This window comes from Anser anser (assembly GCF_964211835.1).
Source record: "Anser anser genome assembly, chromosome: 5".
NCBI lineage: Eukaryota > Metazoa > Chordata > Aves > Anseriformes > Anatidae > Anser > Anser anser.
The window spans coordinates 56,553,155-56,569,681 of NC_139725.1; the positions used below are offsets into that span (position 1 = coordinate 56,553,155).

At 39.3% G+C, this 16,527-nt stretch overlaps 2 protein-coding genes across 4 annotated transcripts; one reads left to right on the forward strand and one right to left on the reverse strand.

Moving 5' to 3' along the window:
• Positions 1-656: 656 nt before the first annotated feature.
• On the reverse strand, positions 657-6,282 carry BAG5 (BAG cochaperone 5). Of its 3 annotated transcripts, none has more exons than XM_083837343.1 (2): positions 5,546-6,282; positions 657-5,223 (listed from the first exon to the last, which is right to left on the reverse strand). In XM_083837343.1, exons 1-2 carry the CDS (start codon positions 6,181-6,183, stop codon positions 3,843-3,845), a joined length of 2,019 nt encoding a protein of 672 aa, XP_083693469.1. In that variant the 5' UTR covers positions 6,184-6,282; the 3' UTR covers positions 657-3,842. The 3 variants fall into 3 exon arrangements, with proteins under 3 accessions (XP_083693469.1, XP_083693471.1, XP_083693470.1); XM_083837345.1 differs by lacking the exon at positions 5,546-6,282 and adding an exon at positions 5,358-5,539; XM_083837344.1 differs by having other exon boundaries at positions 777-5,223; positions 5,306-5,561.
• Positions 6,283-6,370: 88 nt separating this feature from the next.
• On the forward strand, positions 6,371-14,284 carry COA8 (cytochrome c oxidase assembly factor 8). Its single transcript, XM_083837361.1, has 4 exons — positions 6,371-6,679; positions 7,799-7,862; positions 9,832-9,922; positions 12,616-14,284. Exons 1-4 carry the CDS (start codon positions 6,386-6,388, stop codon positions 12,719-12,721), a joined length of 555 nt encoding a protein of 184 aa, XP_083693487.1. The 5' UTR covers positions 6,371-6,385; the 3' UTR covers positions 12,722-14,284.
• Positions 14,285-16,527: the final 2,243 nt, after the last annotated feature.

Genomic DNA, 16,527 nt, shown 5'->3' on the forward strand with positions numbered 1-16,527 from the left:
TGCAGAGATTTAACTATGCAGGTTGATCTAATGGCTTACTGCTACTCAAACACTTAACATTTGTTCCCTAACCTGTGGCTGTGTGACCCACCCATTCAATTTACAGTAGCTCTGGCCCACATTCAGGCTTTTCTACAAACAATTGTAGATTTGTCAATTTGTCAAATTGTCAATTTGATTCACGAAAGCCATAGAAAGCTGTATTCTCCCTTCCCCATTTTTGCATTTTTTTTCTTCTGTTTTATTGCATTAAATCAGCCCATTGGAGTTGGCCAAGCAGCAGGAACAGCACACAGGCAGCAGCTTTCTGAGCAGAAATAGAACTACTGATTTCCAGCAGCAGTGAGCTGATAACTTGGCTTACTGCATCCTAAGAAAACATACTGAGCCATCAGAACAATCATGTGAACATGCCTCATCTATACAGCTCAGAATCAGATTAGTTTAACTTCTGAAGCCCAGAAGTGTGCAAAGCTATCACTGAAGAAAGCAAGCAAGCACCGACTGGTGTAATTATTGTAATACAGGGCTGAATGCATGGAACACCAAAAGACACCAGGTTTAGCAAGTAGAGGTAGGAGTGGTTTCCACACAAATCACTTTATTTTCCTAAATACAGCAATGAAAAAGCAAACTCTTAAAGGAGGAAAAGAGAGTTTTATGTCTATATATTTAATTAAAATACTTTTTCTAAGACAAAAATCATTTACATTCTGATAACTCACATTCAGAAATAAATAAAGGCAGCAGGGCATAACATTCAAATGAATACCTAGTAAAAGGTAGTAACATATTTTTATTAATAATAAGGAATACAACACTGCAATATTTAATCTTGAGTTTGTATATACAAATGCCATATCCTACACAGCAATAAATCAAGACATATACACCATAGGAGCATGTACAATAATTTCTATTAAGTTGAAAAAGTAGGAACCATATGTAATGAAAGTCTCCAAACTGGTAACACAGAAAAACTCCTTTGAGAGATAAACAACAAAAATAAACATCAAAATAACAACAAAAAATCTATTAACAAATAGGAATCATGATGTATGATTACCTCCCCGAAATATCCAATCATTTATTTTGCTCTAAGATAGATTACACAGCACACAGAAAAGTTATTATATTTCAGTACAGTACTAAAACGCAAGCTTTTGCAATTTGGTCCATTTACATTTTGCTGATTATTTTAGCCTACCATATTGAAAGGAAAAGTCGTGTGTTCCTCAGTCTTTGGATATAAGAAACAGTGTAACTACATTCTTTAGCACAAAAGCAAGATTTTGAGAAATGTCTGCCTTATTTTTTTTTTTTGGTTAAGCACATTTAGTTTTCATTCGCGCAAAAACTGTGAATTAATCCCATTCCAAATGAGGATTTTACCATAAAATTTAAGTAGTCAATTGATTAGATTACAGAACGATGGAAAAAAACTTCTTCCGCACAATATCTTGCTACTGAATTCTACTCAGTTTATCAAAATTACACTAACCTTAAACATTTGCCTTTTCAGAGATGCAGGCTTAACTTTCTATTCAGAAAAGCTAAAAGACAAGCAAATTTAAAATAGAACACATCTGAAAACTATACTTACTCACTTTTACATAACTTCAAACATTTATAAAGCTACATGTAACCTCCAAAGAACACAGACACTAAACTGTCAAACAACCTACAGGTAACCACCGCAGACCTGACGGCAGTACAAAAGAAAAATGAGTAACATCACCGCACTTTCAAATTCTTATATTTCCTAAAATCTTAAGTATAATTTAGAAGTCGCAGCTCAAACATGTAGAAATCTTGAAATGAGTAAAATAATTCAGTTTTAAAATATTATTACTCTGTGTTAGCCATATAATATATAAATACAGATTGGAATTTTACCTAGGGGAAATGGTTTTTTGAGGTAAGGACAGATAAATTCAACAGGTTTATATCTCTGAAGAAGCAGGGAGAATCCTCCAGCAAACGAACGTGGCATTGTCAAACTGTGCCTTAGGTACTGTACTTAATTGAAAAAATAGATTGTTTTTGGCAAGTAAATTGCAAATAAATCACGTGTACAATCAGAAACAAAATACATTCACTATCTGAAGTTACACAGCCTTTCATCAACAACTGAAAGCACATTACAGAGTACGCACATTCTCTTCTTTTAGTAATAGGCACAGAAGTCCCCAGTCTAGGTATTTATTTTTAAATAAATAAATTCATTTTTAAACATAATCTATTTTTCCCATATCTGATACTTATCCTCAGGACTTTATAGAACTATTCTCACATATTGTACTACATTAATTTCAGATATAGTAGAATTATACAATAAATCCAGTTTGTAAAGATTACAAATGCATCAAGCTGCCAGTAAGCAGCTTCTGTATCTACATATGATGGTGCAAGTTAGTGGTGTCATAAAGGCACTTGTCTCTCACAGATAGTATTGTCTTTTTAATCAGTTAAAAATATATCTAAAAATATTTTTAAAGTTTAACATCCGAAATGGTTTTTACTCCTTAAAGTGGTGCAAATTGTCACTTACAGAACAACAATTCATTAATTCAACATGAAAGAGCGAAGTGCAAAGTTTTCGTAATTAAATATATCTCTACATATCAATTCAATTTAATGCCATGCTCTAAAAAAATGCCAAAAAACATGCCATAGTAGAAATGTGATTGGTGCTAGCAGCCACAAAAAAAGGTAGGTACATAAAATAGTACAATCAAGCTTATTTATGAAGTTACTAAATCAATTAAGCAGTGAGTTGCAAGGAGAGACATATGCCACAAGTCTTTTCCAAGACATGCCTGAAGCCACACCTGAGCAGTATGAAATACATAGCACACATTTACATCATTAGGGACAAGTTTAGAGCTAGCTACCTAATTTTATAAAAATAATTCCAAAACGTTCATTCATTTCAAAGTGAATTCTGTTTTCATCAAATGTGAAAAGTCAAAAACAGATAAAATAGCAGAATTTAAAAAGACACAGAAGTAGCCAATAAGTAAAGTTCAGTGCAGTTTTCAGGTGCTTATGGATGGCAGTGTAAAATCCTCAAAAGCCAATTTATCTGGTCAGTACATATCCATAGACTTTCCTCTCCAAGTCTCAGTAGTTTAAAGCAAAAATATGAAAGAGGTTGCACCAGCAGAATACATGTTTTTGTAAATCATCGGTCTCAGGTCTTACAAAAAAATAGGCCTAATTGGCTTTGCCTGTGTAAATGCTAATTTGAAGTTGGCATTATAGTTCTGTTAAGTAGGAAATCTAAAGAAATCTAAACAACCAGAAAGGTGTGATGGGTGGAATACATCAAGCACAAACCAAAAGCCAACAGGTTCTTTGGCATTTAATACTTTCCATCATAACAGCACATTAAGAGTATCCAGACTACTATGAAGTTGCTGGAGGGAGCTTCATGCTTGAATACTAATTTTCGTGTCCGGTCTTTTTTTAATAGTTCTGCCAGCACTGCACCATAAGTTTTCTGCATCTTTGACAAATCTGCATTCTCTGAACATTGCACAAGGTTATTAAAATAAAAACAGAAAAAAAATAAGCCATGTGATCAACTATTAAGCTGCTCCTTCAGAGAACCACATTTCTTTGCTTATAGCAGTGACCAGAATTGCTGGTGTACTGACAGTTGCCATGGCAAATGGGTGACTGCGTGGGAGAGCACACATATAGCCAAGTCAACATTTTATGCAATCTCTGTGATTTAAGCAAGCATACAATGCACAGCTTTTATTATGTGCTGCCAATTAAACTATCAGTCTATATAAAGTGCCAAAGGAAAAAAAATGTTATGTTAGATCATGGCTGTTTCAATATTCCCACTCATCCGTTTTCATGTCCAGGTAGTAAAGAATATTCTGTGCCAGCTTTACTGCTTGCTTCCTGGCAGCCTTACACCGCTCATCACCTTGCGGATCAACAGCATCAAGAGCAAGAAGTTGTTTTGTAAGGAGTTCTTCCAATCTCATGTAATTTTTATCTGTTCTGTTTCCATCAAATGAAATCACCTCCTGCTGAATTTGAGACAAGCTTCCAAGAACAGTCCAAACTGCTCTGTGAGACTGAGGTTCTGCAGCAGTTTGCTCTGGATACATTTGCCTTTTTCCAAGTGCTTCCTTTAAGTCAATGTACGTTATGAGAGCTTGCACTTCTATTACTGCTCTTCTCCGGGCTTCTCTAATACAAGGGTTTTTTCCTGGACTCACTTCATCTAACTGAGCAATTAATCCCTGCAGTTCTGCTTTGGATCCCAAATACAAATCAGAAGCGTTCTCTGTTTTTATAAGTAAAGAATTAACTTCCTTCATTTTCTTGCGGATCTCTTCTATTTTTAGAATGGACTGATTTTGTGCCAAATCATAAGCATGTGTAGAATTTGCTTCTTCTTCCAAGTCCAGGTATTTTTGCAATTTATTGATCTCTTCCACTACTTCCTTTCTGTAATTTCTTATTTCCGTGCGACCACAGACATCTAAAGCATCCAAATCAGCAATAAGGCCTGTAAGCACACAGGATAAATGCCTGCAGGTATCATTACTACTCACTCCCATTAGAAGCGCAATAAGAGTTCCTCTTGCTTTGTTCACCTCACACATTACAGAGTTAATTTTGGAGACAGAAGGATGCGCATCATTAGAGAGTGGCAGGGAGAGCTGCTGCTTCACGCAGCTTTCTATAATCTCCTGAACGGCACATACTTTTGTCAGCGTGCGATATCTCGCTTTGCGTAAAGAAACTTTCCCTCCAGTTTTCACCTGGGTAAGCCTCAGTATGATGTCCTGAATGCCTTCTTCAAATTCATCGTTTATGCAGTTGCCTCCTTTGTAGAAAGGCGTAATCTCGCGCTCCACAAGTGACTGTGCCTCCTTGAATATCGCCTCTATCTCCAGTCTGCGCGGATGGTTTGCATTTTGCTCCAGCTCCTTCAGCAGCCTCTCTGTTTCCTGAGCAGCTCGCTTCCTGGCTTGCTGAATATCCCCTTTCCCTTCGGTGTCTACGGAATCGATTTCAAAAAGCTGTTTGGTGAGAGACCGCTCCAATTTCTTGTAATCCCGGTCGGTAGACAAACCGCTGAAGACAACCACCTGCTGTTCGATCTCTTTGACCTCCTTCTGGATTTCGTGCAACCGTTTGATGGCTGGGTGTTGGTTACCCATTTCCATTCTCTTCTCCCAGCCGCCGTCAGACGACCTGCAAGGACAGACCGAGACCCGCGATCAGCGGGGCGCCACGCCGCCTCACCCCGCCGCCCTTCACAACCCCCACCAAGCACCTGGGCGCTACGGCCGCGTTAAAAACCCCTGTGCCAGCGGGGTTTAACCCACCCCGCCGAGCTTCCACCGCTCTTCCGCCCCGCCCGGCCCGGTGCTGAGGCCGCACCGCGGCCCTCCCGGCTCCTGCCCCGTTCCGCCTTCCCTTCCCCGCCTGCTCCGGAGCCGGGGAAGGAGGAACCGAGCGCCGCAAAGCAGCGCTCCCCTCCCGGCCCAACCCGCCGCCTCCTCGCCCGCCTCACCCGCCCCGGCTGAGGCACCCGCGGCCCGGCGCGGCGCTGCGCCACGGCGCCGGCAGCGAGGGAGGAGGGCGGGCGGAGGGCCGAGGGCCGCGGCCCCTTCCCGCAGCGCCGCCCCCCGGCTTCAGGGCGGCCCTGCCCCTGCCCCTGCCTTTGCCCGAGATGGCGGCCGCCAGGGCCGGGCGGGCGCTGAGGGCGGGGGGGAGCTGCTGCCGCTGCTCCTCCTCGGGCGGCGGCGCGGAGCGGCCGGGCGGAGCGGTAAATCCCCAGCCCTCAGCGGCCGGCTGAGGCTGCTGAGGGGCAGCGCTGTGGGGAAGGAGGGGAAGGGAAGGGCCGGGAGGAGCGAGCAGCGCAGGGGTTGCGCCGCCGAGCGGCTGGGGGGAGCCCGCGGCGGGGCTGGAGGGCGGCGGGCTCAGAGCCCTCGGTGCCCCCGGGGCGTCCGGGCGGTGCTTGTAAGCACCAAGCAGGTTGAGAGGTGAGGGGCAAAGGGGGCAAAATGCTTCCCCGGCTGGAGCGGGGGGAGCCCGCTGCTCCGGAGCCGAGCCTGAAAAGCCGCGGGCAGGCACCGGGGGTGCCCGGGGAGGCCCTGCTGAGGGGGCCGGCACACGGATCGGTTCCTGCCAGCAAATGTCCTGGAGCATCTGTGGTACAAAACTGCTGGAAACTCCATAAAATCATGATTTATGGCTGTTGGGGGAAGAGTTGAAGGTATCCTCTCCGTGACAGATTTCTAAGTAAAGGTAAAATTTAAATATATCGCAATTTTCAGTCGAGGTAAACAAAGGCGTGTATCTTCTGAACGTGTTACAATTATGTGCTTTAAGGCTGTATGGAGACTGTTGCATGCCGTATGGAGTTTTAGAGCTTGCTTCAAGTCGTGATCTTCACGAAAACGATGCTGAACCGGTAACAATAACGATTCCCGCACGTGTTTTTAAGGGCCCGGCTTTCCGCCCGCCGGCACACTCCCGCCACGACTGGATCGGGCCCCCCGACAGGCTGTCAAACCTGCGGCCGGTGATCTTCCACGTGCCGCAGCACGAGTCCGCCCTGGAGCGGCGCCTGCGGGAGGCGAGGCAGGACACCCAGGCCTGGAACCAGCAGTTCTGGGCCCAGCAGAACGCCTCCTTCCAGCAGGTGAGCGGGGCCGCTGGGCGGCGCTGGGAGGCTTCGCGGTTGGGTGCTGGCGGCCCACAGCCGTCATCCCTGGCTTTAGAAGGGTTTGGATGGCTGCGCAGGAGATAACCTTCAGCTGTGCCTCCTGCACTGCGTGGCTGGCTCAAATAGTCACCAAAAACCTGTGATTTTGGTTTTCTGAACTAGTATTCAGTTCTGCCTACAATTACTTACTAGCTTTAACTGATACTATTTTTTTTTTAAGATGTGCAGTGTCTACCCAGAAATTACGTTTTGTCATTGTTTGCAATATTAACTTCTAAGTCTCTTACGAAACTAAAGATCCTACGTATTCAATTGCTGTCTAGTGATATTTGCCATATGTTTTTCTTATCTTGCACTGAAAACATCAAGCTGTAGCCACCTTGCACGCGCAGACTATTTGTGACTGGAGCTGCTGTTGAAAATGACACTGCAGATTTTCTTGCTCTGTTATAGGAGAGAAATTGGATGTAATCACTAAGGGTAAATGAAGGGCCATGCCCTGTTGCCTGGCTAAGCTAAAAGCAGGAACATGTTTAGCTGTGGTCTGCCTTTTTCTGATTGCCCTATTGGTTAGGAGACACAGAATTTTGTTGTGAGAAGAAAAATGATTCAGAATTCACTGTTATTTCTGATGGTCTTTGATCATTGTATCCTCCCAAAACTAGTGAAGATCTCGGGGGGGGGAGGGGGGAATGAAGCTTTTAATTCCATAGAACTGCTTATTAATCTTTTAAAAATGATGTAAAGAGAATTAGTCTGTTTCCATGTAAGTAGCTTCAATTTCTAAGTCTGCATGTTTTTCTGTATGCAGAAATTCTCAGTTAAACTGTGGGGACTAGCTGGGTTGTATGTCTTTTGTAAACTTAAGGTTTGGATCTAGCCAAACAATACCAAAGCTCAGCTGTACCTTTATTCCAAAAATAAGTTGCATGTGTTTCAGCAGAGTGTTTGCACGAATCAATGGATGCATGCAGCTAGCAGGATGTAAGTGAATATCCAATGGTATTGGGCACTAAGCTGTTATGTGATTTAAAAACAATGGTTAACTTTAAGGTATGAGTACCTCAAATTCTAACGTGGAAAAACGTGTTTTAGGAAAAAGAAGAATTTATTTATTCAAGACTGAAAGCCAAAGGTCTGGCAGTGAGAGATGAAACAGGTTAGTGAGACCTCCGTGTACAGTTTAGGATGCATTTTGAATTTTGTTTAACTCTCAATATTGTTAGTTTATGCTCTTTGTGTTCTGTCAAGTAATTCTTCAGAGCAGGATTTGGAAGTGCTTTTTGGGAGCATGCATGTGCGGGGTGAGATTTTCTCTTGTACTGTTCATCTAATTCTTCCCTGCCCAGCATGAAGGAACATGCTGAAATCTTAACCAAGGAATTTTAATAATTTTTCAGTATAAGGAGGAATGGGCTTTCATCTTTCACATCTCCTTAACCTGGTGAGCGAGCTGAGCTAAATATACAGAGTATTTGTCTCAAGTGCATGTTATGGTTCAGCAGATAAATTCATGCTCTTCATTCAGGTCCACAGTGTATTCAATTAATACAATATTTTTCCTTGAGGGGAGAGTAAGACAGCTACCAAGAAAACAACAGCTGTTCTCTGACCTTCTTTGCCTGATCACAGTTGCTGTAAAATACTTGCCTCACTAATTCCTGATGTGAAATAGGAAACAAGATGCTTTCATTATACAGTGAGCTGGCCATTGTAGTATTAGTTTGAACACTTTGTTTATAGAATAATGATTTATTTGACTTCAGTAAAGCGTCTGCTCTGATGCTGTATATATCACAGACCATTATGTTTCTCTTCTGTTTGTCCCAGTGATCAGCGTGTGGTTGAAAAACAAATTAACTCCAGTTGTTAAGAAAAAGCTTCTTTCACATTGCTGTTTTGTTCTTTACTTTTTCTTTAATTTCTAGAATTAAAAAAAAGCTTGTACATCACTTACAAATAAAATTATTGTCTGCACATGTTGGATAGCTTTTTGTTCTACAGTACAGCTGTGTATGTGTGCATGTGCGTATATAGAAATAACAGTAAAAACTATACGCGTGTATAGTTGGAACAAAAGTTATTTCTTCTATATAAGAGAATCTTATTTTTGTTTTGCTGCTACCATTATGAAGAAACAAATTAACTATGGCTGTTAAGCAGGCAGCCTTCAAATATTACAATGATGAATTTATCCCATAGTATGTTAATCCACTGTATATCTTTAAATATTGACAAATGGTACTGATCAATAATACACATTTCTATGGTCAGTCTCAGGTGCTTTAAAATGTATTTTGGAACAGTAACAAGTAGAATCTTACAATTTTTTCTCTCATCACGTCCATGTTCCCTGGGACATTCAAAGCTGACCACCAAACACTGAAAGTGCCAGAAAGTTTGTACAGGAATTAGAATTAAGAATATTCACTGGTTCTGTGGATACTGTTCTGTGGAATAGCCACGGAAGTGCATTTCACGTACTGTGGAGAGAACACATCACCTCTTATTTTCTACTCTATGTGAATGGCATGTTCCAAGTCAGACACATCCTCTCGTACTTCACAAAAGAATTGTCTACCGTATTGTTAATAAATGTGACCTCTCAGAACACATGCTCTCAGGTATAAGTTACTTTAAATTTACCAACAGTAACAGAAAAAAAATTGTACCTTTGAAAATATCTTGACAGTCATGAATAGTGTTTTTCTGTACTTACGGACTTACTTTAGACATGGAAACATAAGTTACTAAGTGCTCTTACTGGTGCTATTTAGACTTTGGACCTGTAAGAAATTAATGTTAATCAAAGGATAGATACTCCTAGATCAATTAACTTTTTTTTGATAAGTTTTCTAAGTAATCTAAGACCTGTTAAACATCATCGCTTTCACAAGTAATAACGGCTTAAGAGTTATTGTGTCAGTTTCAAAATGATCAGTGGCTTTTAATCTGCTGTGTTCCCTTGATAAATTTTAAAGGGTTAGAAGATGAAAGCATATTAACGTATTCGAGGTTACACAAGAAGCCTGTAAAAGCAAGGAGTCAGACCTAGCTCTCCTGAATCTGAACCCAGTATTTTAATATGAAGAGCATCTTCACATTCTTATGCCAAAACTTATTTTCAGGTCAAAAAGCAACACTGAATGCAGAAGAAATGGCTGACTTTTACAAGGACTTTCTAAGTAAAAATTTTAGAAAGCATATGCGTTATAACAGGTATGTAGAAGGTATTTATGTTGACTGTAAGATCACAGAATCATAGAATGGTTTGGGTTGGAAGGGAGCTTAAAGATCATCTAGTTCCAACCGCCCTGCTATGGGCAGGGATACTTTCTGCTACAGCAAGTTTTAGTCTAGCTAAAAGGCATAGGATCAAACTTAAAAATTTATCATTCTTTACCATTATTGTAAAAAACGCAGGATATGTGAAACTCTCATTTTGATTTTTTTTAAATGCTATTATTAGCATTTGACAGAAGTTTGCATTATCATTTGAGTTCTTCCACTGTTTATTGTTGATTTTGTGGAGAATAGAGTCTGGTGGCATTCCTTCCTGAGACTGCAGAGAGACTATATCAGGCCCTCAATTTTTTCCCCTTATGGGATGGATATTTTCATGCTGCCAATTGAAACATAAATGTGTGAGTAAAACAATTGAAATTTCTGTATAACAGATTCTATTTAACTTCTAAACCAAGTAAGGATTTACTAATCTAGTAAATATCATTTGTCTCAAGGAAAAGTCATTTAGTAAGAGTAATACTTAGTATTCTTACTTTTTGTTTTTATTATTTTGCAAGTATATGGTCAAAATGAAATTGACTAGCTTTGTGTTTGGGAAGTTTTTTGTGTGGTGAAGCCTTAGTAAAATGATCCGCTGCACTCATCCTGGATAGGACTTTGGCTATGATTGGGTAAGCCCACATCCACCCAGTCTCCTCGCATCTGCTGCATTTTATGTGTCACTATTTGTACAACAACTTGATAAACTGGATTGGGGATCTGAAACAACTGAGAAATGACTTGCAAATTCATATTACCACCCTGCAAGTAGCTGTGCACGCTTGATGGAGGGCTAGATGTGAGGAAGCAGAAAGAGGATAGTACTTAATCCAGTTAGAGTAGCACTGCCCACTGTGCGTGAAAGCAGAATTTATTTTTTTTGCATTGGGTTGAAAGATGATTGGGCTCCAAGGTCCCGAGTGTTCTTGGGTTCCTGATAGTGTAACATCAATGAGAATTATACTGCAACTGTAATTGACCTACAATAAAATGTGATTTAGAGTTCTTTGTACATATTGTGCATATACTATAACATGCTATACTGTAAGAACAATTTGCAGTTTTACTGCAAGAAACAGACACCTCTTGCCTTGGGGATGAGGCAAAAAAAAAACAACTGAACAGCATGAAAATACAGAAAGGTTAAAAAAATAGATCATTTTTGATAAGAGGATTGCTGTTCAAATTGCCTACGTTATATTAGCTAATGATTGATCAAGCAAATAGTTTATCTTAGAATTGACCATTAGAGGCCATTTTTGTAGTCAGCTCAGGCTAGTGTCCCATCTTCTAGGTAATGAGAGTTCAGGCTTTGCTTCTAAATATTCCTTGGTTTTGCTTTGTTCTAAAATCAGCTGGCCAGCTGTGCTGTAGTTTCAAAGTGGAAATGCACAGCCGTGAAAGCAGTGGAGCTTAGAAGCATTCCGATTTTCAAGGGGTCACATTCATAAAGGTTTTTTAGTGCACTCAGCATAGCTCTTCCGCAGAGATGCCAGCTGGCCTGAAAACTAGCTGCTGAAATATTTAAACTTCTAAACTTTAGGTAGAATTGAGACAATGACTGTGCATAGACACCATGAATATAGCTCAGCGTACTGAGACTGGAAATAGTCTAGCTTAAAAAAAAAATCAAGAAGGGCATAGGAAATGAGACATGACAGGAGAAAAGAAACAGTTGCGGTGTTAGTGTGATATTTTGATTTAACATGACATTTTAGGGGGTAGCTCAGTGCTTCTTGTCAGTGTGATTTTGGCTGCTGTCCTTACTGAGAGGTTAATATCTCAGGTTTAAGTTAATCTGTACATGCAAGGTTTCTAACAGAGATCTGAAAGAAGACCTAAATTCCAGGTGTAATGTAATATTCCCTGCTACTTCTACAATAAGCATATTCAATTGCTTCTTGTGCAGAATTTTACCAAGCAGGGGAGGGATCCTTGATGGAAGCCTGAAGGAAATAATGAAATCAGTTTATAATAGGGGCAAGAATTTGAAGCAAATTTACAGAGATTAAAAAGGGGTATATTTTGGATTGATTCTACAAGTCATGCATGCAAGACTAACTTTGACAATACTAAAGGCATCATAGTTAAAAGATGCTGATTAAGAAACCAAATGTTTCTTGTATTGGGTTATATAACTAGACTTTGGAGTACGATTTTATTTTTTCTCCCTTCATAGATTACCAGTTATGCCCTTTTCAACACATGCATCTTCATATGTGCACAAATCTTACCTGTAGTACAGCACTGGCAGTACATAAGTTCTTACAGATAGCTCGATGACCTGCTTTACTTCTAAAACATGAAATTTGGCTCCACTTATTTTATCTTACGTGATTTCAAATGCAATTAGTCATAAAATTATCCATCTCCTAACTTTCTTTTTTACAGATAAACTTTGAATAGCTGTAGCCATATCTTCCATGCGCAATCTGTTCATAGATGGGGATAGTCACAGAGATATTTTCTTAGGTTATTTAGTTAGAAGTGTAACCACAAAGAATGGAAGGTGTAGGTCAACACTGAATTGTTATTTGTCAATGCCAAAGGGTATTTTAATATAATTGTGTACCTTTTTCCTGTTCTTGTTCTGTGTGTTGGTTGTTTTCCTGGCTTTGGAATCCAAGAGATTGGTATAAACGTAACTTTACGATCACATTCCTCATGGGACAAGTAGCACTGGTGAGAGCTCTGAGGTGGCTTCGCTGGAAAAAGAAAAATGTTGGAGATTAGTGATCTCGGCTCCATGAAGAATGCAACACTAGCTAGGCCTGCTATAAATGTGTTAATAGTGATGTTCAGAATCTGAATGTCTAATGTAGTAATTGCTTGCATCTGTTTCTTAGGCTATGTAAATAAAGTTTGCTATTGGTCTTACTTTATAATCGCTATTTAGACTTCTTTACTTTTTATTTCAAGAATATCTAAAAGTTCCCAACCAAAATAACCGAGAAAACTATCAAAAGCTTTCTTCATCTATATTAAATGGAACAGATCACCTCTGTCACATTTTTATCGCAGAGGCATAGCTCATAAAACATGTTTCAGTATGCTGTGCCTGAACTTTGGTCAGAGAAAGTCTTCACCAACTATATTAGCATATAACATAAAAATGCCTTATTTTGCAAGGGTTGTCTAGGGCAGTAGTTATCCACAGTAATACAACATGGTTGAAGGAAGAAGTATGACTTGTGAGTGTATACGCACTATTAATATAGAATAATCCTTTTTTTACAATGTGACTTTCTATTTTTAATGAAATTTTAAGATAAAATTTCAGATAAATGACTAAAGCAATAGATGGGGTCTTCTTAGATAATTTTGTTTTCATTTGAGGGAATGTATTCCCTTGGACAAGAGTTCCTCTAACCTTTGGTTGTTGAAGGTTCTAGCTGCTGAGCATTAAAACAGATGTATTGCCGGATATGTAATCTTGGTAAAAAATGAAACTGGTTCTTAGCTGTATGAGGAGAAGAACATGATATTCTCACCAGTTTCTTAAGGCACTCGAAAAAACTTGCTGGGGGGAGGTGGACGGTGTCTGGCCTCAAGGAATGTAATCTCAACTGGGAGGAAGCTGATATAAGCGAAGTCTTAAAATGTTATGCCATGTATCAGTAATTGAAAAGAAGTTCCATACTCTGAATGTTCTCGGTGTCTTATCATACAGTTCAATGGACTGATTGTTTTGATGCAGTACCTACTGAGAGGATCTTTTTATAAAAAGAATGTTGTCAAATGAAGCATGTTTCCCCAAAGCTATGCTGTAGGGAAGGTTCTGGTTTTGGAAATGTGAGTTCTGTAGCCATTGACCTGTTTTTCCTATCTAAACATAGCATGATTTATTCATAAGCTTTTTCAGCTTGAGCAAAAATTGGCTTGTTGGTACTAATGAACTAATGATTCCTCTGGAAAATTAAATATTAATGCTACCATAATGGATCACAGTGTTTCATACCATGATGATATCATTGGGGTTAAAATGGTCACTGAATTGTGGTTCTAATAGGTGTGTTATTAGTAAATTAACATATCTATTAATAGTGTTTGAGGTGGAAAAACAGTGGTTCTAGGAGAATATTATTTGTGAATGCTATTTACTACATCAAAGGTAAAAGGTATATATTTATTAAAAAGATAGAAAATGATATGTTTATTTAGGGAAATATGGTTTTGAAATAGACTACTGTGGCTATGTAATGTAATTCTTCAGGGCTTTACATTAAATCACGTTACAGCATATGTGCTTTGACCACAATGTGAACGCACATTTTAATAAATAATTTCAATGTAAAATGTGGGAAAATGACTGGGTAATGTATGAAAGTATCTCCAAAAGGCAGAGACCAGAACCCCAGTGGCCTGGTGGCTGATAGCCATATGTTCCTATGGCCCATGCTTAAGGTCCCCAAGGTAGTTTCACATACTCTAAGTGGGTAGAGGTCAATCAAAAGAACCATTTCCATCTGAGCTGCTCACTTCTATTAACACAAACACTTCTGTGTGTGCCAGCTGAGCAAGATGAGGAAACTGACTCACTACTAGGACTAATCCAAGTAAAAAGTGGTAGATGTCAGTTGAATTAACATGCCTCAGCATGCAGATAGAAGAATTCTACTGGTGGCATAAGGGAGATGGGGGAGTTGAGATGGAAGGTTTGGATCGCACTTCAGTCAACTCACAGTAGTTGTGAAACTACTTCAAATCTTTACTCTGTTTCACTGGAGCTACTCCTTAGTATGCAACAGGGAACATTTTCAGTAACAAAAGCACAGTTACAAAACTGACTTCTGAATATGTACTCTTATGTCAGTCACCTGAAAACAAGGTGATCAGCATAAGACAGATCATATGGGGATTCTACTCTGAGATGCTTGTAGGTGAAGTTACTGCCTTTAAGGCATTTCCTTCATTAAGGTTCTGTGTGGCTTGCTGGGCTCCTTCATCTAAAGCCTACTGAAGGAGCAAGGCATGTGTTTATGAGGTAAGCGGTGAGCTCTGATACAGAATATCGAATAAAACCTCTGTGAAAAGATGCTATTAAAAATAATCCATCTGAAATTTTGAGTCTCATTACCAAAACCACATACGTTTACCAAGATAATTACACTTTCTGAAGTCAAAGGCCATATCACTTTTGCCAGTGTCGCATTAATTTTGATATTTTTTTCTTGACTCAGAACAGTTGTAGTAATGTGAGCTGCTTTCACTTATTGATTATAAAACCTTTATACATCAAAGCAAGGAAGAGGAGCACCCATAGACTACTGAAAATAATTTTATGTATACAAAGGCCTGGTATGGTAACTGGAGCTACTGAAATAGATCAAAGAGTGCCTTTTCAATGCACGTTATCTGAGTATAGGAAAAATGCTGAGGAGTGTTCTCATCTTCTGGGTATTTAGCTAATCCTGTCAGAAGGAACAGCACTATTTCATATTTAGTAGCGTCAGCATGTGTCTTTTTAATCTGTCTCATCCATAAATGCATAATAAAGCAACAATGTTTTGGTAATATTCAAATAATTTTAGATAGTTTGTAATGACTTAGAGATGGTTGTGTTCTGGGAATCTTGGGGGGGGGGGTTGTTAATTCTTTTGCTAAGAATTTCTCTACTGGAGCATTAATTTCAATAAAATATGAGAGGGGTAGGAAGAAGTGTCAAATGAGAATTGACAGGCAGACCGGCTAAAGGTTGGTTTGAAGTGATCCCAGTGCCCTGCAGGATCTGAACACCTTAACCTTTTTGAAATAAAACACATTTCTCAATTTTATTAGAGTTTTAAAAGTAATGGTAGAAACTACTGAGAATGCTTAACTGAAAATTCCTAGTGATAAAATTTAGTTCAAAAGTCCAATTTGTTACTTAGAAGCTGACGCTTTGTGGTCCCTTTTTAAAGGGGCTTTTCTGTTCGCAATTTTCAACTTCCACTATCACTAAGCAATATTAGTAACCTACATGGCAATCAGATTTAGCCAAATGAGAATTCAATCTACATCCTGCCCAGAGCCCGAGGGCCACACTTTTGCATAAAGACTGGGAGATTGAAGTATTTTCAGGAAATAATAATGTATGTCTGGACCTCTAATATACACAAATAACATGTTTATATTAAAAACTGTATCCCCTGATTGTTGTAATCTGATTCACAGAACAATAAACCCATAAATAAATACTCAGGTTCATTACTCAGAAAATAACAAATGCAATTTGCTTTATTTCTTATGAGTTTATTTCTTAAATGGTTATTTCTTAAGTACTTGGAATGTAATCATCTTGAAATGCATACTCATCGATAGTCATTACTGCAGAAATTACTTCTTTGTACCCGGACTTTGCATTCATTAATGGATTAAGATTTACCCAAGTATTCTGAGATTTAGTTGACTGACGTATTCAAATAGCAGATGCTGTGAAAGTGCAAAAGCAGTACTTTTGGCTAGAAATAGCAAAGATAAAAGATTACATGATTTCTTTTAATGCGTGATCTTATTCAAGAGAAATATTTTACAGTACTACCCACTGTCTACATCAGAGT